At 47.8% G+C, this 25,728-nt stretch overlaps 1 protein-coding gene across 1 annotated transcript in view; it reads right to left on the reverse strand.

Annotated features, from left to right (window-relative positions):
- LOC119162061 (1-acyl-sn-glycerol-3-phosphate acyltransferase beta) overlaps window positions 1-25,728 on the reverse strand; it is a 115,003-nt gene that overhangs the window by 20,966 nt on the left and 68,309 nt on the right. Inside the window, exon 5 of the mRNA XM_075879647.1 lies at window positions 19,120-19,192. Coding sequence (XP_075735762.1) covers window positions 19,120-19,192 — 73 coding nt within the window. The remainder of the gene's footprint in view (window positions 1-19,119; window positions 19,193-25,728) is intronic.

Genomic DNA, 25,728 nt, shown 5'->3' on the forward strand with positions numbered 1-25,728 from the left:
AACCAAAGAATTATGGAACACCAGTACAGCGCAGAAAAAGCCGTATCCGGTCATTCGGGCAATCATTGTCAGAGGTTTAGTTGCTCCCCTGTGTTCCAAAACAATCGTGTTCTCTATAGGGCCCGTGACAGAACTACGCATGAGATCATTGAAGCCTATGAAATTAACAAAATGATAGAAAAATGAAAGAAAACTGCGTGGGCCTCCTTAGCCTTGTTAGCTAAAGCAAAAAAGTATCCAGATCTTCGCTTTGACGTTGGCGAGGGCAGATAGTCGCAATCGGTGATGACACATGCATGAGCTGTCCTGTATCTTTACATGATTTTTTCTAGGTTTTATGATGGCAATTGATATGTGGGGTTTAACGTCCCAAAACCACCATATGATTATGACAGACGCCGTAGTGGAGGGCTCCGGAAATTTTGACCTCCTGGGGTTCTTTAACGTGCACCCAAATCTGAGCACACAGGCCTACAACCTTTCGCATCCATCGAGAATGCAGCCGCCGAAGCCGGGATTCGATGACGCGACCTGCGGGTCATCAGCCAAGTACATCAGCCACTTGACTACCGAGGCGGTGCTTGTAGGCTTTATCGATGTACTGTTAATGTACAAGTAGCATGTGTGGTCGCAAATAAAACATTAGTAGCAAGTTAGCGCTCTGTGTGTGTGTGTGTGTGTGTGTCACACGTAGGTTACACGTAGTTCTTCATCGGTAAAAATGAATTACATTGTCCTATGATGGGGCCATACATTACATTCCAAGTTTCAGAAATGTGCTAGGTCACACGCAGTTCTTGATCGATAAAAATGAATTACATTGTCCTATTATGGGGTCATACTTTACATGCCAAGTTTCAGAAAATTTCATTGAGGCAATGCTGCCAATATACGAAAAACAGACTTTGAAATCCGTTAAGCCACGCGTCTATATTTCGGCGCGAAATTTACAATTGAAAGACCTTGATGCTATCCTCTATGAATAAACGTATGACCGTTAAATTACCGGGAATAGTTTTCTGAAAGTACAATTTATCATTCTGAACCCATTCGCTGTTTCGCATTAGCGTGCACGCGTCCAGGAGATGAGAGGTATTGCAATGAGAGGTGTTATACAATGAGAAGTATTGCCATGAGAGGTATTAAAATGAGATCCCTTGGCAGCGGCAACGGAACTGTGAACGTCGCAATAAGCAATATGCTCTCTGTACAGACGGACACACGTTTTTCAACGGTGATACCCAACCCTGGAAGGAAAAGTAACGTGGTTCCTGGCTGCATAGTTGCGCTTCTGCGTGCTTCATTATGCGCCTGCGTGATGCCGTAACCTGCGCGCTACAACTTCGTCCGCGTCACCAGATTCGCTCTAGAAGAGCGTTCAAGTCACCGGCTGCATCACTTGGCAGTGGCAACAGAACTTTCAACGTCGTAATAAGCAATATGCTTTCTGTGCAGGTCGGTGACCAAGTATACACTATAGCTGCTTATAGCTTCTTTTTTGCTTTGAAATGTTCCGTCGTCGCCGCCAAATTATTTTGAATATTCTATGGTGCTTGTTTTGCTGATTGGTACATCATTATGGAAGTGAAATGTTGATATGGGTAAATTGAAAGAGGAAGTAAAGGCTGAATGTCTGAGGTTCAATGAGGGTATGCAGCAGGAACTTAAAATGTGCCGTGACTTTGTGGTAAGGAACTTCTGGAATTGAATTCGAGACAAGAAGCCAAAACAAAGGAACATGACTACAAGCATTGACTCAGTTCATGACGGCATTGAGGATTTGAAAAAAAAATAGAAGCTGTCGCTGAAAATGCTCGCCTTAAATGTTATAATGCTTTTCTGCACCTAAAAAAACGCGTCCTTGAAAACCTCTGTGTTTGAGTTGGAGGGTCGATTGACCAGCTGTAAGCAGTCCACTAGAAATGTCATTATCGAGATACAAGGCATTGTGAAAACGGAGACTGAATCAGTCAGGGACTTGCTTTGTACACCAGGCACGGTTATCGGAGAGCCGCTTAGCAAGGATGAAATAGAGGCGTGTCACCGTGTGCCGAGTAGAGCGGAGAACAAGAGCAACATCGTTGTTCAATTTAAGACTCGTGTCAAATGTGACAGTGAGCTAAAGAAGAAAAAAAAAAACGTGCCTTACAAATGCAGATTTGGGTATTGGCAACTCAACTTCATTTTCACCGCCTGTGTGTGTGAATGAACATCTCTGCCCGACGTTGAAAAAACTGCTCGCAACCGCTGCAAAAAAGAAGTACGAAATGAAATAGAAATCTGAGTGGTCCTTCTACGTCGGAAAGATATACGCTAAACAGACCGACGAAACACCTGCTGTACACATGTACAGCGAGTGTGATATCGACAGGATTGTTGGAAGTCATGTTCCGAGTCTGTGTAATGTCCGTTGATGTGCATGCTTGAAACTTTTGAGCAGCGTTTGTTCGCTATGGATTATCTAGAGCTTGCTTTTTCTCGCGATATCTGCTTACCCAACCAAACAAGCAACTAAGTTCTGCATATTAACACAAGGTCAATTAATCATAAAAGGGACAATGTTGAATTTTTAGAGCAATTACAATTAAAATTTGACCTCATTATGATGACTCAAGCTTAGGGTACAGATAATGAACCAACTTTAATCTGAATGGCTACGATACATCGTATCTTTACTTGCAGTCCAGTTTAGAGATGAACTGATCTCGATAATTTACCTACCGCCAAATGGAAGCATGACAAGTTGCACGCAATTTTACGAGAATGTCTTGGAGTATGCTTGTTGTAATAATTTCCTCATTATTTCTGGATATGTTAATATTAACCTACTGGAGGAAAATATCACTCGGCAACGTTCGAGTGCAACGTGGAAGCTAATTAATACCGTACTTGGTTATGATAATAAAAATGCTTTGCCCGAGTCTGTAACCTTTGGGGGTGAAGATTTAACTGGCGCAGGGCTCGCAAATCATTTTAATAAGTATTACATAGATGAAGTTTCATTGTGCAATGATAACGCAGATTTTGTCGCCAGATGCAGTAACGTAAGGAAAAGCATTTTTTTCGACCAAAAAGTGAAGCATGCGAAGTCTTCAAGCATTTAAATAATACTAAATTGCTTGATGCCGACAACTTGGCGATCACTCCAATAAAACACATTTTATATTTACTTAGTAATGTGCTAACACACACACACACACACACACACACACACACACACACACAGATATATATATATATATATATATATATATTGTTACAGACTAGAAAAAGGTAGAGAAGAGAAGCAGAGCAAGACGAAGGGTCTTGGTGGCGAAGACATGGCTGGTGTCCTTCGTGATTGGCGGCGTTGTTGGCGGCAATACCGAGCAATATGCTCACTCAAACCACAGTTGTAGCACACGGGAGGGTCACGGTTTATACTATATTCAATGGGACGAATCCTGGGCCGCTGCTGTCAGCGAGGAAGTTCGTTATCACGCGAAGAACGGGTTTCTGTCACTCTCTGGAATTCATTGTATTCGTCGTAAGGTACATCTTGGTAGTAGGGTTGGTACTGTCCTTGCCGCAGCGGGACGTAGTCTGGCTGAGAGCCCTGAGTATAAGAATGTGGCTGTGCTCGTCGTGATCGTGCGTCATAGGCAGGGCCTCTATCGTATAGACGTGGCTGATACTGAGGTGGGGCATCAGAATCCAAAAAGCCCTCCGCCACTCAGTGCGAGGAAAATGAAGCAACGTTTCGCTCGAACTCTGGTGGCTGATAGGGGGGATGAGTGCTTGGGCGGTTTGCCACTTGCGCGTACAGGCCAAGTTCTTCACGTACTATATGCCGGATTGTTGTTGCAAGATCAAGCACCTGGTTGCTGTCTATGCTCGCGATGGTCGTCACATTGGGTAGCCTGCCGAACTTCGGCGTGATGCGCCTCGTCTTTAGTTGTTCAAAAGTGCGGCAATGACGAATGACATCGGTGACAGATGTCAAGGTGTCTTTCGCGATGAGGAAACTGTAAACATCCTCGGCGATTCCTTTTAGAATGTGCCCGACTTTGTCTTCCTCAGACATTCCGGAGTCAATGGTCCTACATAGCTTTATGACTTCCTCAATGTAGGTCGTGCAAGTTTCACCTGGCACTTGAGCGCGTTGCATTAGCGTCTGTTCAGCTCTTTTCTTTATCGTTGTTGGGTCACCGAAACGCTCTTTGATTTCAGAAACAAATCTGTACCACGTCGTTAGCGTTTCCTCCCGATTCTCGTACCACATTAATGCAGTATCCGTCAGAAAGAACGCGACGTACAAAAGCTGAGAAGCGGCATCCCATCTGTTAGCGGTGCTCACCCGTTTGTAATGGATGAGCCAAGCTTCGACGTCTTCATCTGGTTTGCCGGCAAAGGGACGAGCATCTCTCAGTTGTGGAGCCGAACTGGTCGGCGCAGAAGTCGAGAGGGGTCGATGTTCATTTGCGTTGTGGGACATGTCCAGACCAGATGGATTCGGAGGAAGTCCAGCAATGCGACGGCTCCGTCGAAGAACTTACGGTTCACCTTCCGCCTTCGGGTGTCGATTACCCCGCATCTCCACCACAACTGTAACAGCGAGCTGTGATAAGATGGTTTTATTTACAGGAGGTGAACGATGGTCGTTTGCAGCAGCACACAGCGATCGTGCCAAGACCCTCCGTCTTCCTCTGCTTCTCTTCTGTACCTTTTTCTAGTCTGTTACAATATATATATATATATATATATATATATATATATATATATATATATATATATATATATATATATCTATATATATATATATATATATATATATATATTGCCGAATCTTGTTAGGCACCTACTGAAGTCTTGCGCCGCTTCCTGTTCTTATGAATTCTGCCAGACCACCTGACAAGCCAAACGCGCCAAGCTAAACGCGCCATGCAACGCTGGCTGTACGTGTCACCACACCACGCGCTGAAAAGCAGAAGGCTGGCGGTTTTTCGAAGCAACGCCACGTGGCGACACGCAAAATAAGAGGCTGCAGGAGGTTTTCTCTAGCGAGTAAGGATAACCTTTGTGTATTTAGTTGACGGGCACAAGTTCGCCATAATTAAATAGCTGTTTTAGCTTCCGGCGTTGCACTTGTTCGTTACAAACTGGTGGAGGTGCGGGGAATGATTCCAAGCCCATCTCAAGTTAGGGAACATAGCCCAGAACCCCGAAGGTTGGAGCCAGCACAGTTGACTCCCGTACACCAACGCACGAGTCACCGCCTACGAGGTGAGCAGCCGGAGTTTGGTGCCCTCTTCGATTCTTCGAGACCAGTGGAGGACGTAAGTTCCGGAGCCCCTGAAATGGCCGCCCAAGGGACTTCATTTCCATCTCACATCGTCATGGACCCGCCCCGAATACCAGAGGTGTTGCACGGTGATATTTTCGAGGAGTCCGAGGACTGGCTCGACGGTTTCGAACGCGTCGCCAGACTGAACGGTTGAAACGAAGACAGGAAACTTCGCCACGTCTACGTGGTACTGCAATATTCTGCGCGTACGTAGTTCGAAAACCACGAAGCGTCCTTATTGTCGTGGGATGACTTTTGAAGAGAGTTTCTTGCTACGTACCCAAACACGGACCGCAAAGAAAAGGCGGAGGGCGCTCTTCAGACGCGAAACCAACGAAACAACGAAAGCGTTGGCATGTACATTGAAGACATGTCCCGACTGTTCCGCCGAGCCGACCCGAACATGGCTGAGGAAAAGAAGTTGCGGCAACTGATGCGTGGAGTGAAGGAGGAGCTTTTTGCAGGCCTGGTGCGTAATTCACCCTGCTTTCTTGCTGAGTTCATATCAGAGGCGACAATGATAGAAAAGACCCTGCAGCAGCGCGCGCGCCAATACAACAGGGACGTAGGCGTCTCATCTGTAAGCGCGGCGTCGACCACCCTCACGAGTAACATTAACCTCTTGCGTGAAATGGTGAGGGCTGTCGTAAAGGAAGAACTTCAGAAAACACAAATGACTCAAGGTTATCCAGCGATGTCCTCACTTGCCGACGTTCTGCGCGAAGAAGTGCGGCAAGCAGTTCTTCAACCACAACCTCAGGCACTACAGCGCGCACAACCGGAGCCTCCACCTCAGTTGTCGTACGCGCAAGTAGTACGACAGGACCGCGGACGCATGAATCGGACGGCTGCGACTGCTGTGATGCCTCCGACGTTTTCTCCGAGTACGCCGCTACCAATGCCGGAAGCAAGACCACGTAAGAGCGATCTATGGCGCACTGTAGAACGCCGGCCCCTCTGCTACCACTGCGGAGGAGCAGGTCACTTTTACCGGGCGTGCCAGTATCGTCGAACGGGACTGCGTGGTTTTCCAGTCAATGCACCGTGCCCGCAGAACGGTGAACGGCCCTACGAAATCAAAGAGTACTTGTCTTTACGATATTCACCGCAAGACACGCAACAACAGGAGTCACGTTCGACAGCACCGATGCGCTATCGGTCGCCGAGTCCTCGTCCGTCATTAAATCTCCGAAGACCACGTTCACCTAGCCCGCGGCGGGAAAACTAGAGCCAGCGAACTCTGGAGGTAGGGCCGCTGATATACTGACAACTGAAGACCCTCCATTGTTAGCCCGACAGGACGGCGGCAGTTACGCAACGACGGACAAGTGCAGTAGTAGCGGCGTTGCCTCCGAAATATTAGTCACGATCGACGACGTGGAGGCCATTGCGCTAATAGACACTGGTGCAGACTATTCCGTTGTCAGTAATGTTCTCGTAAAGAAGCTGAAGAAAGTGATGACTGAATGGACCGGATCTCAGATACGTACCGCTGGAGGGCACTTAGTTAGTTCCTTGGGGTTGTGCACCGCAAGGATAGGAATAAGAGGATTCGTGTATGTTGGCAGCTTTATTGTGCTTCCTGAGTGCTCCCATGAACTGATTATAGGCATGGACTTCTTGCAAACAAACAATGCAGTCATCGACGTGCAAGAATACAAAGTTTCGATTTCTACAAAGAATGCCGTTGCCATCTGTCACGCGGAGAAACCAATCGTTCTACCTCTCCGCATTGGGGACGAAGATGTAACCATGCCGCCGCGTTCCAGTGTGTCCGTTCTTGTGAGGAGCGAAGTTCTCCGTGACTGTGACGGATTAGCGGACGGAAACATCGGACTGCTACTAGAAAAAGGACTATGCGTGGCAAGAGGCCTGGTGAGCTTTCGTGATGGATGTGCGTATGTCCTATAACTAACTTTGGAAATGAGCTGCAGCATGTCACGAAGGGAACATCCGTAGCATCGCTGCATTAGTACGCGCAAGTCTCAGATGTTTGCACTCTTGATAAAGCTTCAGAGACAGTAGATAACGTGCTCCAATCAGTAGACATTGACAGAGAACTCTCATAATCTCAGAAACAACAGATTGCTGACCTCATCAGAGAGTTCGCCGAGTGCTTCTCGACCTCGTCGAAAGTCGGACGTACTCCCGTCGCAAAGCACCACGTTGTGGTCGACGAACACGTGAGGCCTGTGCATCAGCGCCCATACCGAGTAGCGCCAAAAGAAAGAGAAGCCATCAGGAATCAAGTGCAGGAAATGCTTAACGATGACGTAATCCAGCCATCCAACAGTCCGTGGGCATCACCAGTATTGCTAGTCAAAAAGAAGGACAATACGCTGCGATTTTGCGTTGACTACAGAAAGCTGAACCAAGCCACAAAGCGTGATGTTTACCCACTTCCGCGGATCGATGATGCCTTGGATAAGTTACGCAATGCTCACTTCTTTTTGTCATTGGACTTAAAAAGTGGATATTGGCAGATCGAGGTGGATGAACGAGATCATGAGAAGACGGCATTTGTGACCCCAGACGGACTATACGAGTTCTAAGTGCTCCCCTTCGGTTTGTGCTCTGCTACCGTTACCTTCCAGACGATGATGGACACTGTGCTTTCCGGACTGAAGTGGCAATCGTGTATTGTCTACCTCGACGACGTAGTGGTTTTTCTTCTACCTTCGAGCAGCACGTCCACCAATTGAGAACGGTACTGGATGCCTTTCGCGTGGCAGCACTGACCATCAAACCGCAAAAGTGTCACTTTGGATTTCGTCAGCTTCGGTTCCTCGGGCACATAGTTAGTGCGGAAGGCGTCCGCCCAGACCCGGAAAAGATTGCAGCAGTTGAAAATTTTCCGAAACCACAAGACAAAAAGGCCGTCAGATGATTCCTGGGACTATGTGCCTACTACAGACGCTTTGTTGAAAACTTTGCTAAGGTCGCTGAGCCTTTGACACGGCTAACGAAACAAAGTGTACCATTCTCTTGGCGGGAGGAACAAGAAGCGGCTTTCTCAGAGTTGCGACGCCGTTTGCAGTCTCCTCCAATACTTGCCCATTTTGACGAAGAGGCCGATACAGACATACAGACCGACGTGAGTAACGTTGGCCTCGGTGCCATCCTCGCTCAGTGGCAGAATGGAGAAGAAAAGGTCATCGCTTACGCGAGCCGCACTCTATCGAATGCTGAGTCCAATTACTCAGCGACAGAAAAAGAGTGTCTCGCAATTATATGGGCCATCAGAAAGTTTCGCCCATACCTCAACGGGAGACCATTTAGAGCAAAGAGTGATCATCATTGATTGTGTTGGCTGGCAAATATCAAGGACCCTTCAGGAAGACTTGCAAGATGGAGCCTGCGACTGCAGGAACATGACATCACTGTGGTCTACAAGCCCGGTCTCAAGCACAATGGCACGGATTGCCTGTCTCGCGCACCTGTTGAGTCTCCATCATCTGACCAAGAACAAGACACCCCAATTCTTGGAGTTCTGAATGCGTCGGAGATGGCTCGTCTTCAGCGAATGGACCCGGAACTACGCCCGCTTATCCAATACTTGGAGGGTCACCAAAATAAGGTACCACGAGTTTTCGTCCTTGGATTGACATCCTATGTCCTCCGAAACGACGTCCTATACAAGCGCAACTGCGGAAACAGTGGTGAGACGTTTCTGCTTCTTGCACCATCATCACTGCGAGCAGAAATCTTAGAAGCGTGTCATGATGACCCATCGGCTGGCTATATAGGTAGTAGTCGCACTTTGGCCAAAATTTGCCGGAAGTATTTTTAGCCGAAATTAAGAGATTCGGTGCACCATTATGTCAAGTCATGCGGGGATTGCCAAAGACGCAAAATACCACCATCGAAACCAGCGGGTCTGTTGCAACCGATAGAGCCACCAAAAAGGCCATTTCAGCAAGTGGGAATGAATTTGCTTGGTCCATTTCCTCTCTCTTCATCGGGAAAGCGCTGGAGTGTTGTAGCAACAGGCTACATGGCTCGATATGCTGAGACATCACCTCTCGCAAAAGGAACGGCGAATGAAGTAGCCCACTTTTTCGTCACTCAGATTGTACTACGACATGGCGCACCGCAGGTTGCCATTACAGACAAAGGAACAGCATTTACAGTCCGTTTGATGAAGTCTGTTATGAAGCTCACCCACACCGACCATAGGATGACTACAGCATACCATCCACAAACAAACGGATTAACCGAAAGACTCAATAGAACTCTCGCCGACATGATCTCGATGTATGTGGACGTTGAGCACCAGACATGGGACAGTATTCTGCCTTATGCTACATTTGCGTACAATACCACAGTGCAAGAAACGACACACTTCACGCCATTTCAACTTGTTTATTGTCGGACGCTCACAACGACCTTAGACGCGATGTTACCTCTCATTGATTCGAATGAAAGTAACCCGCACAACAGCGACTTCATAGAAAGGGCAGAAGAGGCACGGCAATCGGCAAGACATCGTATCATTTTACAACAAGGCTCCGACGCAAGTCGCTATAATCTCAAGCGGAGAGACGTACTGTACCTCCCCGGAGACAAAGTGCGGGTGTGGACGCCTGTACGCGCACCTGGCCTATCTGACAAGCTGATGCGGCGCTATTTCGGCCCTTCCAAAGTACTTCATCAGTTAGGCCCGCTAAACTATGAAGTAATTCCTGAAGGGCAAGTGTGCTCAACCCGACGCAGGAATCGCCCAGAAGTCATACATGTAGTACGAATGAAACCGTACTACGAAAGGCACTGAACGACACAACTGATAAATGTGCTCAAGCATCATGCAGTTCAATACTTCTGTACAAAACTGCTCGACGTCAGCATACGCATCGGGACGATGTGTTTCGGGAGGGGGATTAATGCCGCATGTTGTTAGGCACCTACTGAAGTCTTGAGCCGCTTCCTGCTCTTATGAATTCTGCCAGACCACCTGACAAGCCAAACACGCCAAGCGAAACGCACCATGCAACGCTGGCTGCACGTGTCACCACACCACGCCCTGGAAAAAAGAAGGCTGGCGGTTTTTCGAAGGAACGCCACGTGGCGAGACGCAAAAGAAGAGGCTTACGAGGTTTTATTTAGCGAGCTAAGGATAATTTTTGTGTATTTAGTTGACGGGCACAAATTCGCCATAATTAAATAGCTGTTTTAGCTTCTGGCGTTGCATTTGTTCGTTACAATATATATATATATATATATATATATATATATATATATATATATTGTTAAGGCGTTTATTAGCCGGCCCACAGCGAGCAAGCACAATGGCGACAGTAACGGCCAAGCACGGGCTCTCAGTGCGAGCGGCATCCCTTTTGGGTAGACCCACTAGAAGGCACCTGAGAGTTCCACCAATTTCAGTGTTCGGAAGCTTCTTTACAATTACCCCGAGGTCGAAGAGGGAGCCGCCTGGCGACCTAACAGCTTGTCACTACGAGTGGGTCATAGTAAGCCTTCAGGCGCTCCACGTTGACTATGTCGCGCCCGCGACGGCGCATGTCCGAAGTTTGTTCAATTGGTTCGATCAGATAGTTCACCGGAGATGTGCGCTCGATGACACGGTAGGGGCCTTCGTATTTCGGGAGTAGTTTGGAAGAAAGGCCAGCTAGAGAGGTCGGGATTGAGAGCCATACAAGAGAACCAGGAAGGAACGTGGGCTCATAAGTGGCGGAGCCATCACGAATACTCTTCTGCCGATCTTGCTCATGCGTCGTAAATGTCTTGGAAAGCTCTCGACACTCTTCAGCAAACCTGGCTGTCTCAGAAATAGGTGCACATTCAGATGGATCCGGCGTGTATGGGAGTATTGTGTCGATAGTGTGTGAGGGGTGCCTTCCGTACAGCAAGAAGAAAGGTGAAAACCCGGTTGTACTCTGAGGGGCGGTGTTGTAGGCGTATGTGACGAAGGGCAGTATAGTATCCCAATTCGTGTGGTTGGCGGCGACGTACATCGAAAGCATGTCGCCGAGGGTGCGGTTAAAGCGTTCGGTGAGACCATTCGTCTGGGGATGGTAAGCAGTAGTTTTGCGGTGGACAGAATGGCACTCTGTGAGAATGGCTTCGACGACTTCTGACAAGAAGACACGGCCTCGATCGCTGAGAAGCTCCTGAGGTGGACCGTGGCGCAGTATGAATGGATGCAGTAGGAAGGATGCGACATCACGCGCAGTAGCCGCAGGGATAGCGGCGGTTTCGGCGTATCGCGTTAAATGATCTACGGCGACGATGGCCCAGCGGTTACCAGCCGACGTCAGAGGAAGTGGTCCATACAAATCGATACCTATGCGCCCAAACGGACGCTCAGGGCAAGGTAACGGTTGCAGACTGGCTGGCGACGTGTGTGCTGACGGTTTGCGGCGTTGGCAAGCGAGGCAGGAGCGAATGAACTGCTGCACGTAGCGGTACATCCCGCACCAGAAGTAGCGTTGCCGAATGCGATGGTAGGTTTTGAATACCCCAGAGTGCGCGCATTGCGGATCAGAATGAAAGGATTCACATATCTCTGACCGCAGACTGCGGGGTATCACGAGTAACCACTGCCGGCCATCGGTGTCGTAATTGCGTCGGTGTAGAAGGCCGTCACGGATGGTGAAATGGCGAGCTCGACGACGCAAGGCACGCGTGGATGGCGTTGCGGATGGATCAGAGAGCAACTCGATCAGCGGGCCGATCCAATTATTCTTTCGCTGTTCGGTAGCGATTATGTCAACGTCAATGGCAGAAACAGCAGCCGAGGATACTGAGCAGAGCACATCACCTTCAGGCAGAGGGGAGCGCGAGAGGGCGTCGGCGTCAGCATGCTGGCGTCCGTTGCGGTACAGCACGCGGATGTCGTAGTCTTGTAAACGAAAAGCCCAACGGGCGAGACGGCCTGAGGGATCCTTCAATGATGAAAGCCAGCATAGTGCATGATGGTCGGTGACGACATCGAATGGGCGACCATACAAATACGGTCGAAACTTTGTAAGAGCCCAGACAATCGCCAGGCACTCTTTCTCCGTGACGGTGTAGTTTGTCTCAGCTCTCGTGAGCGAACGGCTTGCATATGCTACGACATATTCAGGGAATCCGGGTTTGCGCTGCGCCAGGGCAGCGCCGAGGCCTACACCGCTGGCGTCTGTGTGCACCTCCGTCGGGGCCGTAGGGTCGTAGTTGCGTAGAATGGGAGGAGACGTCAACACATGGCGGAGCTTCGCGAACGCGTCGTCGCACTCAGACGACCACGAGTTGAGGGACCCGTTACTTCCAAGGAGCTTCGTCAGCGGTGATATGATCGTGGCAAAGTTTCGTATGAAGCGTCGGAAGTATCAGCACAGGCCCACGAAACTACGCAGTTCTTTGACGGACGCAGGTTTGGGGAATTCGGCCACGGCCCGAAGCTTGGCTGGGTCAGGAAGAATGCCATCCTTGGACACGACGTACCCAAGGATGGTGAGTTGCCGTGCTGCAAAGCGGCACTTCTTCAGATTTAGTTGCAAGCCGGCATTGCTGACACGTGCAAAAACTTCTTTCAGACGTTGGAGGTGCGTAGAGAAATCTGGAGCGAACACAACAACGTCATCGAGGTAACACAAGCACGTGTGCCATTTCAAGTTGCGCAGAGCGGTGTCCATCATGCGCTCAAAGGTCGCAGGTGCATTACATAGACCAAACGGCATGACGTTGAATTCGTACAAGCCGTCGGGTGTGATGAACGCAGTCTTCGGTCGAGCGTCATCAGCCATAGGTACTTGCCAGTACCCCGAGCGCAGATCGAGAGAAGAAAAAAATTCGGCTCCGTGAAGGCTGTCAATTGCGTCATCGATGCGCGGCAGTGGGTAAACATCCTTGCGAGTGATCTTATTGAGCCGTCTGTAGTCCACACAGAACCGCGCAGAACCATCTTTCTTCGCAACAAGAACAACAGGAGACGCCCATGGACTGTCCGAGGGCCGAATTACGTCGCGTCTGAGTATATCATCAACCTGCTCGTTAATTTCCCGACGTTCAGCTGGCGACACGCGGTAGGGACGTTGCCGTAATGGTGGATGGGCACCAGTGTCGATACGATGCGTAACAGCGGACGCACGACCGAGAGAACTTCACCCGACATCGAAAGAAGAACGATATTCTCGCAACAGGTTCAGAAGCTGGGAAGGCTGTACCGACGTGAGGTTGTCATCAATGTAAGGGCCAAATACATCAGGAGATGATGAATCAGAAGTGGAAACAGCACTGATGGTACGCAAATTGGGACAACGCGAGTCATCAGGTATGTCCAGGACTTGTGCGTTATCCACTGGTTCCACTCTGCCGAGACATTCCCCTCGAACCAAGGTAACAGTGTACGGAGATGGGTTGGTCACGAAAATAGAGGCGTTGCCCTGGGTGATTTGCACGGTCGCGAAAGGTACTAGCAACCCTTTCCTTCGGCAATCACGGTCGGATGGCGAAACGAGTGCAATTGTGTCGGAGAGTCCAGCGCAGTAGACAGATACACCCATTGTGGAGCTTGGAGGCACTATGGTATCGTCTTTCACGAGAATCTTGCTCACTTTCGAAGAACTGTTTTCCGGCGTCAAATGCGAGAAGGGGGAGAGTTCAATTTCGGCGGCGGCACAATGGATGACGGCGTCGTTGCGGGAGAGAAAATCTCACCCCAGGATGACGTCATGAGAGCATGCGGGAATGATGATGAATTGGGCGACATACAGAACGTCCTGAACGACAACGCGAACTGTGCACCCTGCTGTAGGATGGATAGGATGCAAACCGGCGGTACGAAGGGACAATCCAGAAATTGGCGTCATCACTTTACGAAGCAAGCGGCAAAATGTTTCTTCCATAACGGATACTGCAGCTCCTGTGTCAATAAGAGCAGATGCGTGAACACCGTCCACAAGCACGTCAATGACATTAGATGGGCGGCTCTGAGGGCTTTCACAATGCGATAGCATCGCAGTCCTTGCCTCGGGGACTGCGACGACTAGTTTTCCCGCTCGTGAGCAGCTGAACTTGGCCACATGGGGGACGGGGAACGACGTCGTGGAGACGGTGACCTACGAGAAGATGAAGCTAGGCGAGTTGGCGGTGGCATAGACGGCGTTTCCTCGTGATAGGTACGCCTGATCTGGCCAGCAACAGGCGACGAGATATGGGGCGTCTGTACGCGAGTGCAATAACGTGCTACGTGGCCGGCGTAACCGCAGGCAAAGCAAATGGGCCGGTTGTCGGATGTGTGCCATCGGTTCGCCGGGGTAGGTCTTGTCCATGACGCAAGAGCCGATGGACGGAACGGTGGCTGGAAAGGCTGCAGGGGGTGCTGGAGCTGAGTCTGAGAGGTCACGTCAACATACGTAGCCGGCATACCCGCTGCAAAGGATGGAGGCCGTGCGGCTGCTTCGGCGTAAGTCAGTGGGGCGGGCGCTTGAACGACTGGAGGCGGCCTGGCGACCACTTGGGCGTAACTTGGGGGTACAGCAGCCGGAAGCTGTTGTGGGTGGTACGCAGGCATGACCTCCGCTATTTCCTGCTCAATCGCTCGGCGGATGGGGGGGGGGGAAATGGTAGTGGCCGATTGTTGAGCAGCCGGTGGGTGGGCAAAGGGCAGGAGAGAGAACTGCCGTGCGATTTCCTCACGTATGAAGGACTTGAGGTCTGCCAGCAGTGCCACCTGGTCACAGCTCGCCTCCAAGCCTGCAAGCCCTGCATCTCGTGGTGTGGAGCGACGGGTCATCGAACGCTGCCGGCGGAGCTCCTCGTAGCTCTCGCACAGCGTGATGACCTCAGCTACTGTGCCTGGGTTTTCGGCAAGCAGCATCGTGAAGGCATCATCGGCAATGCCCTTCATGACGTTCCGGATCTTGTCTGATTCGGACATGCTGTCGTCGGATTTCTTGCATAGGTCCAGGACGTCTTCAATGTAACTGGTGAATGATTCACCGGCCTGCTGAGCGCGTTCGCGTAAGCGCTGCTCGGCTTGCAGCTTACGAACGGCAGGGCGGCCAAAAACGTTGGTGATAGCGGTGTTAAAAGCGGACCAGGTTGCGAAATCAGACGCGTGGTTGTTATACCACATGCCGGCCAAACCCGCGAGGTAGAAAACCAGGTTGCCGAGTTTACCTGCCTCGTCCCAATGATTGGGGACGCTGACGCGTTCGTACATGGCGAGCCAGTCCTCGACGTCGGTGCCATCCGCGCCGGTGAAGACAGGTGGGTCGCGGATGCGGAGGACACCGGAACATGGCGTCGGCGCAGGAGGAAGCGTTTGCTGGGCGGCGTCTTGTTGCATGGTTGAAGGCACGGTACGGGATCTAAGCTCCAAGGGCATCGAATGTGAACCGAAGATGTTTGAAGGGCACAGCACTCTCCACCAAAATGTTAAGGCGTTTATTAGCCGGCCCCCACAGCGAGCAAGCACAATGGCGACCGTAACGGCCAAGCACGGGCTCTCAGCGCGAGCGGCATCCCTTTTGGGTAGACCCACTAGAAGGCACCTGAGAGTTCCACCAATTTCAGTGTTCGGAAGCTTCTTTACAATATATATATATATATATATATATATATATATATATATGTGTGTGTGTGTGTGTGTGTTTGTGTGTGTGTGTGTGTGTGTGTGTGAGGCAGTGTACACTGAAGGGCTCGTTTTTGCGTGTTTGACACAATATTAATCAGATCTAACAGACAATAATGCCAAGGAAAGTATAGGAGAAGTAATTAGACCAAATCGAAATGTAAATGTGAAGAAAGAAGAGTGAGTTAAAAGATAACTTCCCGTCGGCAGAAACCAGACCTGAGACCTTCAAATAACGTGTTCGACGCTCTACCACTGAGCTGGCAGCTATCCTCCCAGCCACCTTACTGGGAATATATGAATTAAACGTGGGAGTGATATATATATATATATATATATATATATATATATATATATATATATATATATATATATATATATATATATATATATATATATATATATATATATATATATATATATATATATATATATATATATAACCTAATCCTTTAACATGGTGATTTTCCAGCTTTCAGACGCCATGAAGAAAACTCGAGCATCAGTCATTTTTCAAGGTGGGGACCGCAGCAGTGGAAAGTGGAAGTAACTACAGGCCTATACTGGTCGTTGCCTTATTCTGTAAATGTTTACAAAAAATATTATTATTTTCCACATAATAATTTCTTTAATAAACATCCGGGTGTGTTAACAGATGCGCAGTTTGGCTTTAGCTGCGGCAAGTCCACTGAAACTGCACTGTTGACATTAAAAAAAGAATCTATGCGTCCTAACATTGAACAAAAAAAATCCCAATTGGCATATTTTCAGATTTCAGTAAGGCATTTGACTCGCTTTATTATATTATAGTTAGGCAAATTAGAATCAAATGGCACTCGTGTTGTTGGTAAATTTTTAATTCAATCATATCTTAGCACTAGGTACCAAAGTGCTTACATTAATGAAAATGGCTCGTCATTTTCGCCCCTAACTCGTGGTGTGCCGCAAAGCGGTGTAATTGATTCACCTATGTTTAATGTTTACATTAATAATATTGTTCAACTGAACACAGCAGTTTATTACCTCTTATATGCGGCTCATTCAACAATAATCCTGGATGCTGTTAGCTTAGGTGACATTGTAACCATAACAAATGATATAATTTCAAGAATTTCATCATGGTCTAGAATGAACCAGCTTAAAATTAATCCAAATAAAAGCACAATCATTTTTTTCGTGCCAACAATAAAGTATTCACTACCCATCAACCTCTAGTTCTTGAATCATTGCTGATAGATGTCGTGGTTACCTACAATATTTTTGGAGTTTATTTTTCTTACAATCTATAGGCTGGGATACACATGTAACTTTTGTTTGTAAAAAGCTTTCTTCGGCAAGAGGAGTGATGTCTCGTTGCCGTAACATTTTGCCGCTCAACGTGAGACTTTAGATATATTATGCACATTTAATTCACATTTAGAGTATTGCAGTCTCGTACGGGCCACGAAAAGCAAACCAAACGTAATGAAGTCATTACTCTGCGAAAAAAAAATAGATAGTCCGCGAGACTGTAAAATTGAATCGTTCGGAACGACGCGTGAAGCTTTCCGAAAGTTTGATATAATACGAGCTGACAACCTTCACACATTTCGCTCATTTTATTCGCTCTATTTCTCAAGTAGGGAGCACTGCACCGTCATTAGATCCCTGTCATGCCTAGAGCGTCGTGTCATCACAATTCTCACAAAAAGTATAGACATTTGGCTCGTACCACGCTTCCGCACTACATATAGATACAAAGACTTGACCTACAACGTTCCCAAAATTTTAACGCGCATCAAAGTACAATCATCTGTAACAAGAAACAACTTTCCTCATATTTCTGCTCTCTGGCTTCATAGGAACACGCGCAAAAAATATTCTCACAGTTTATGTGATATTTTATACTTAGCTCTAGTGTAAATAAATAGTACTATCATGTTACATGTAGTTATCTTGCTTTGTATCAGCGATAATATTATATGTGTGTTCACGTAAATGTAAATTTTTGTGCTTATTAAGTTTATAGGTGTAAATATATACGATAGTCTATGCATGGCGTGTATTGGTTTTTGAGAACCCTTTTTGAACATATTTATAATTGGTATTGTGAAACAATCAGTTGGAAATCATTTTTAAATTCGTATGTATGTTCATGTTTTACATTGTACTTGCATGTTATGAACTTGTAATGATTTCCGCACTACTGCCATTTGAATGTACAGGTCACCAGTGCCTTTGTCAAGCCGTTCTCACGGCTTATAGCCTTGGTGAACTTTCAGTTTTGTCTGGTAAAAGCGGTAAATAAAACATTAGAATTTGAATGTAACCTCATCGTCGAAAAAAAGTTTACTGAAGTGGCGGCTTCACTTAAGCATGAAAGCAAAAGCTTGCATGGAGCGTTCGTGCGCTTAGATTTATACACTCGTTTTGTAAGGACGCGCATGCTTAAATTACGCGCAAATTAAATGAATTCTGGTGTTTGATTTCCCAAACATACTGCGGGCTACCTCGAGGCACCCCGTAGCAGCGCGCACTTTGAAATTATCTCGACCTTCATGAGATCTCTGCCGTGCACCCAAATTTGGGCATAAAATATTTTCCCCTTCCGAAGCCGCATTAAATTGTGACAAGTGCATGCGGTCGGGATGCAGCGGTCTCAGCAGCGCAACGCCATGGCGTCTGATACCGCTGCGGATGATGTGAGGTTGTCAACCGAACGTGACCCGTGTATCCCCCCCCATTAAGGTACAACTCTGTATTTACCACGCTGTGTAACTGTATCACATAACACCTATTTGTTAATTTTTATTTAATTATTTACGTGAAAATGAATTTCGGTTGGAGCAGGTGTTACTAAATTAGTTTTAACAGTTTATATCCTTGAAATTAAACGCCCACAATCACTGCATTCATAAGGTTAGTTTTATAGTTGAAGTAGATGAAAACAGCGTGGTATGTAACTGGCCTTGAAGTGAAGTTAACTGATTATACGTTGTAATAATTTCGTAGGGCCAGTAGGCTTTCTACAGTTACACAATACGCCCTAAAGAGGACGGAAACGCAGTTGATAGTAGAGAACTACGCGGGACAAAAAAAAAATGAAAATTCGCGCGCGTAATCTGGCGTTAGCAGGCTCAAGGGAAGGACCCCTCATGCAGTAGATGCGAATATTTCCTTCAGTAAAAGTTCTTCAAGTCAAACTCTAACGCAAACTCCTGTGGTTTCAAGCATAACTCACCGTCATTAAATATCTTGTCTTCACAGCAGAAGAAGGATTTGTAATTACTGAGCACCACAGGTACCACGGGGGCCTGTAACATTGTGAAAAAGAAAAGCACACGATATGAATAAATTATGTAATAAAAGTTTATGGCGTTCCTAACTTATTTATTTATTTGTTTATTTATTTTAATGTTCCAGACATCGAATATCTTGAATGGCAAGCAAGGCTAAAGGCAAAACACTATCTGCCTGACTGAGGCCTTGTCGAAGAGTTATTCTCACGAACCGTGTACCTGTACAAAGGTCAATCGAAATGTCAAAAGACAAAGGAGTGAAGGCCTAAAGGAACAAGTGCGAGTAAGGGTCGAGGGGGTGGGAATAGAGGCTGGAGGCGGACTGCGTTCCTTCCAAAAAATTCGCGATATTAGAGGAGTCTCGATGGGCCACATGAGAAGCAGCACCAATTAAAATTTGAAACGTTTGAATTTTGTTCTTGACATGTAATAGTACTGCTGGAATGATTCGGGCATAAGTACACTTATACATTATCACAATATAAAATATTTTTCTTTTTTACGTCTCCCTCACTGCGCACTGTTCACTAATTGCCCCCCCCCCGCCAAAAACACCCCCCCCCTCTTGCGTTGCGTAGAAAACATACGTCTGAGGTAAGCCTTATCATCCACTTTGGAGCAAGCCGTGGAGATGCTGCATTGCCTTCCTTACCTCAAGTACGCTCCCGAGGTCTATGTGAGGCGGCATTGTACCGCGTATGCTGTATACAGGGTGTTTCAGGCATATGATCGAAGATCCTCAAAAATAGGGAATATGGAATACTTGCTCTCTGCTCTGATAATGAATTATTCTGTAGAGGCACTCGTCTTAAAATTACTAGACGGATTAGCTGCGGCAGTATTGATAGAAATTGAATAAATTAATTTTCTAATTAGTGGAGACAGGCAGTCGGGGGTTAAATGGGAGGATTGCAGTCTTTCTTGTTAAGAGCCCATATCCGATTGCCACATTGAGATTTCAAAAAAGTCAAACTAGAAAAAGGTAATTACTGTGGAAATTACCTGCACGCGCTTTTTGGAAGTCTCAAAGCGGAAATGGGCTCTTCGCAGGAGACGACTTCAATTCTCCCACGGGAGCTGGCCGCCTGTATCCACTCATTAAAATTATTTACTGCCGAAACGAAAGTCACTCGTGACGTTACTGCCGTGATGGAAGTCACTACAAAAAAAGTAAATACGAAGGCAGCGAGGAAGCATTTTGCTATTGATATTTTTTTAAAAAGGCCCTGAAAGACTTTTTCAAGTAACAATGAAATGGATTCACTAAAAGAGCTTATCTCCCCATGAACTCAACGCCGCAAAAATTTTAAGAATCCGTACTGTACGAGCGGAGTTACAAAGAATTGCTGCACGCTGCAATCGCGTTCTCTCTTCTCTCGTCCCGGCGAAAGCGCTGGAGGCCAGGCAAGGAGAGATGGCATGGGCAAAAAAAAAAAAAGTCACGTGTGCCTCGTTACCTTGAGCACTTTTTCTTTTTTTTCTTCGAACACGCGGCTTTTTTCTTGTGATCGAACGCATGGACAAGTCGCGGCCTCTTGTGGCAGTCCCTGTAACGACCGAGCGCGCCATGTTCAAATCAGCCAATGGCTGATAGATGACCTTCTACGCGCGATGTTTGAGCATCTTACGTCATTCCTCGAGAGAAGAGAAAGAGATTTTTAGCTGACTTTGATACTTTATTGTGAATTACAGGCCACGTTCTGCACGATAGTATTTGGCTCGCGTGTTTTCTGGAGCCTCTACTACCGATTGGCAGCATTTTCTGACCATGCTCAAAAAGTGTAGCAGAGCCCCTTTATTTTAGCACCAATTTTTTGACATGCCCTGTATGGGCACCCTCACCAGTGAGCATTGCGAAGGCACCTCACAAGGGTACTTGAGCTGTGTGTAGTATAGGACATATGCACAGAGTTGAATGAATGACTGTTCCTTATTTCACACATATCTTAAACAAAATACTCACGAACTGGATGGTACTAAAACCAAAAGCTAGTGCGGGTTCCATTGGAAGTGTACGTAACAGAAACTGCAATAGTTCTAATTAGGATAACAAGAAGTAAACAATTCAAGGTTGATATTGTCATTTCAGAAATGTTTTTGGTAACAACAGTTTGAATTCAAAACAGCAAAGAGAGAAAAAAAACGAAGTGCATAACCTATAGTTTAAACGAAATTTTGGGTCATTAGGGGTGTACAGAACTGTAGAATGAATGTTGTAGTTCCAAGTAAAAATAAGAGTTACCTTATGTAGCTTAATAGAAAGAACAAGGATATCGGAACACCTATAGAGTAATGACGAGGTCGTGATTCTCGGCCCGGGCCCAGCTCGGGCGCGGAACTCATTTAAGTTTACTCTCCCGAACATGGCCCGGCGACAAAAAGCGAGACGCAGGCCCAGCCCGAACCTGAAAAAAAGTTTCGTCTACAAGGCCCGGCCTGGCCCGATCGCAGATCGAGCTCTACAGGGCCCTCAGGTAATGTCACGCGGCTCGCGGCCTTCACATGACCGTCTTCGTTCTATTTTTGAAAGCATTTTTTTGTTAGGCACCATCGGTGGCCACGATGTGTGGATACATAACCGTGAAAAAAAAAAGAAAGCTATACTATCTGAATCAGCGTCTATATTTTAGTCATCTTGGAGATAGGTATCAATATGTTGTTAGAATCTAGTAACCAGATAGCCTTCAGAAATTACCCATATAGAGTAAAATCTCGTTAAAAACTCGAATTAGTCGGACATCGTCCCTTTAGTCGGCAGCTTCGTTTGAACTTGATGCCATACGTGCACGTGGTCACAAAACACGAACATGGCAGAAGCTGTTGAAAATGAAGAGCTTTAAACCATTGTAATGATAATCGTTCGGACTTAGCGTCCAACATCCACCATATGATTATTAGTGATGCCTTATTGCTTTAACGTTCACCCAAATCTAAAGGCCTTACGCATCTTCGTCACCATCGAAAATGCGGCCTCCACGGCCTGGATTCGATGTTGTGACCTGCGAGTCAGCACTCGAGCACCGGAACCGTTATACTACCGTGGCGTGTACCAATCGTAATAGCATGCTGGCATGAAACTCGTTCGCTACATCGTGATGGACGGACTGTTCGTTGCCGATCGTTTCATCCACGCAAAAACTGTCGGCACGTGATCATCGTGGCAGTTACGGTATGTAATAAAAGAGGAGTACGGAATACATTCAGGCCTAATGAAACACTGGAGTTTGGTGCCGTGGTCGCATTGAAAATGAAGTTGCATGATGACGAAAATTGCAGTTTGGCTTTGCTGTTATGCAAAATAAGTATACAAGATTTACGTACGAGAGAATTACAGCACTTGTACTGATATAAAAGACGTTTTTAATTTCTTTCTTGATAGTGTAGTGTACGCGCATCCCGAAGGATTACGGCCACTAGCGTGGGTTCGGTCTTAGCGAGCTGCAGGGCACGCATTAGCCGTTGCCGTGGCGAGAATACGGTACTGCTCATGGTCGCAACATTGTATTGTCTCCGGCAATACCAGAACGCAGTACAGAGTTGGTTGCAAATGACGCGGCGGGAAAGCAACTGCACTTACCCACGTCACGGGCGAAAAGTACTACACAGGGTGCCTCAAGCACGTCTCCGTGGGCAAAAGTGATTGACGGACACACCGGGACAAAAGGGCCTGGTCGCTCGAGCGAGGGCAAAAACTTCACTCGCGTTGGCTTCCGAGAGGTACGGGTGCGGGTAAGAGCGGTGCGGTGTCTACACAGGACACCGAACCACTCTTCAGCCTAGTGTTCGAAAAGGCGCAACGGAAGGTGAGCGTTCGCCGTGGGCGCAAGACGTCGTTGGCGAAGTCCGGTGAGCGCCAGACAACAGGAGCTGACAGACGGAAAAAAATGGGTGCTCAACCCAAGTCATCCCGGAGAGATCTTACTCACTGAGAGAACTCACTCCCGACACGCGCGCGCGAAACGTCCCGAAAGACTCCACGCATAATGCCACAGTCGACATTCGCTACCGGGTGAGAAGGGTTAAACGTCACTCCCCGCTTCCCCAGTGCGGCAGACCGCGGAGGAGGGGAGTCATGTCGGGACATCAGAATGGCAGAAATAGGCGGCAAAGCCCGCGCTATGGCGATGGGCTAGCCTCAATTCCCACATTACCCTTCTATTGGTCTGCAAAGGCAACCAGACGTCACCCATGCAGTTAAAATGACACTGCTATGAGCAACAACTAACCTCCGTTCAGCACTGTAATGCTGCGGAAGAAAAAAATGAAGAAAAGGATAAACATTAAAACAAAATAAACACATGACACTATAAAATGCGTGCAAAAGGGAGCAAGGAAAGTAAGGCTAGTGTTCGTGGGGCTGAGACGAGATAGCGTTTACCACGTGGAGGAGTAGCAAAGCGTGATAATGTCCACTGGGTGCGATGCCCGTGTACAGAAGGGGCTCTCTGATGGCTCGTTGCTGCTCTTGATTAGTCGCGAGTCCGACGAACGCCGCTTCGATGGTGGTTTGGAGGCCCCGCACTTTCTCGATGGATGATGGGGAACCTCACTCGGAAGCCGAGCCTCCCCCAGGATCAGGGAGGCCGAACCGGAATCGGCTGCGAGGCGCCCTGGCGTTGGAAGGCAGCATATAGCTGCTGTGAGCTGGCCTCGCGCCCGAGCCAAGGCGGAAGGGGCAGCAGGGCTTCTCGGCGACGGCCGAGAGCAGAGCACATCCGGACTGTCCGTCGTCAGCAGGTCAGAGCCCCGAGCACCCCCAGTGTCCATGTCGATGGGACGAAACCACGACGGGCACTCTTCCCGGGCACGCACAGAAGCACCATGCACGAACACACACACACACACACACACACACACACACACACACACACACACACACACACACACACACACACACACACACACACACACACACACACACACACACCGCCAACGGCTGCGCGCGCAAAGGCGCAAAGCGTTCTTCGTTGTCACACAGGTCCCGTTAATTCTGGAGGCGATCGCCGGGCTAATTCCAAGGACCAAAGTATCGACCCCCCGAACCGCACCACGAAAGCGTGGACAATTTAGAAGTGGTCCTTTTTGGCGCGCCAGCGGACGCCGGCTGTGGCCCAAAGAACAAGTCAGAGCCGAGAGTTGATAAACAAAACAAAAATTATATTCTCAAAAATGGCAGATCGAAAACAATACAGAAGAATGCACACTCCAGAATAGTTGCATACAATATGTCACACACCAAACAATGTACTACACAGTACAATCAGCCACACTCGAAACAACGGACACAGACAACAATACACACTACAATGCAGTCGCATGCAATGAACAACCAAGACACTTAAAGACTAAAGAGATAGAAAACCTATTCAGTCCAAAGTTCTTGGAACAAAAGTCCGGATGATACTCTTTCGAGAATCACTCACTGAAAGTCCAGCGTTGTTGTCGTTTCGCTGTCGCCGAAGTTTCTCTTCCAGGAAACCTCGCCGATGTTTCTCTTCCAGAAAACCTCACGTCTTCAATAGGCCACTCTCCAAGCTTCAAACTTCTTCGCCGGAAACACGTCAGCTTCACACACGCAGCTGTTGCCACGCGTCTTCGCTCGATAGCGGTAAACACACGCTCTTGCCTGTAGCTCGAGCCTTCACCCCTCAGGTGGAAATCATCTTCTTCTCCTGCTTTGTCTCTACGGACAAAACCTTCGCCGACTACACGGCGGAATCCCTACGCGCTCTTGCGCTAACTTTCGTCTTCTCCTCCGAAGTTTCTGTTCCAGGAAACCTCACGTCTTCTCCTGCTTTGTCCCTAAAGGACAAAACCTTCGCCGACTACACGGCGGAATCCCTACGCACTCTGGCGCTAACTTCCGTCTTCTCCTGATCTCTCATCTCGGCTGCTCGATTAAGTACCTTCCGCGCGAGATTCCAGAAGGTTCTCGTCCTTTCGTCGGCGCGATAGGCAGCGAAGGCTGGGGAGAGGGCGAGATGGTTCGAATGCCCTCCACGACGGATGACTCAACTCGGTATGACCACGCCCCTTTCCTTCTAGAAATTTCGAGTGCTTGCTCAGCCGCCGATGTGGGGTGAGGAGGTTCGTCGGCGAAGCCACGCTTCCGAGGGGAGAGCACGCGCCCGGGGAGCCTTGGATGTTTGCTTTCTTTTTTTTTGACCTCGTGGCGTCTCTCCCGCGCGTTATCGCAAGAATTTGGCGGCGCGCCCATTTTTAGCGCTCGTCATGTGACACTGCCCCCCACTTTAAGAATATTATCCCACAATATTTAAAACCACACAAACGAGCGCTAACAGTCCCCACACACTCTGAAAGACTGTAACACAAACCGTCGCTCTTGACACTTCACATTCACAATAGATCACTTAATACAATTGTACATTGTAATTCAATTACACAACACATGAAATATAACCACAGGCACATGGGTACAACACTCCACCACACGTTCCCAATAATACCAATGTACAAAGTTCTCTCATTACAACAATTGTACACTACTATACATCACATCACAGCACAAACACTTCGACACTTGTGACACA

Source organism: Rhipicephalus microplus, chromosome X (assembly GCF_043290135.1).
Source record: "Rhipicephalus microplus isolate Deutch F79 chromosome X, USDA_Rmic, whole genome shotgun sequence".
Classification (NCBI taxonomy): Eukaryota; Metazoa; Arthropoda; class Arachnida; order Ixodida; family Ixodidae; genus Rhipicephalus; species Rhipicephalus microplus.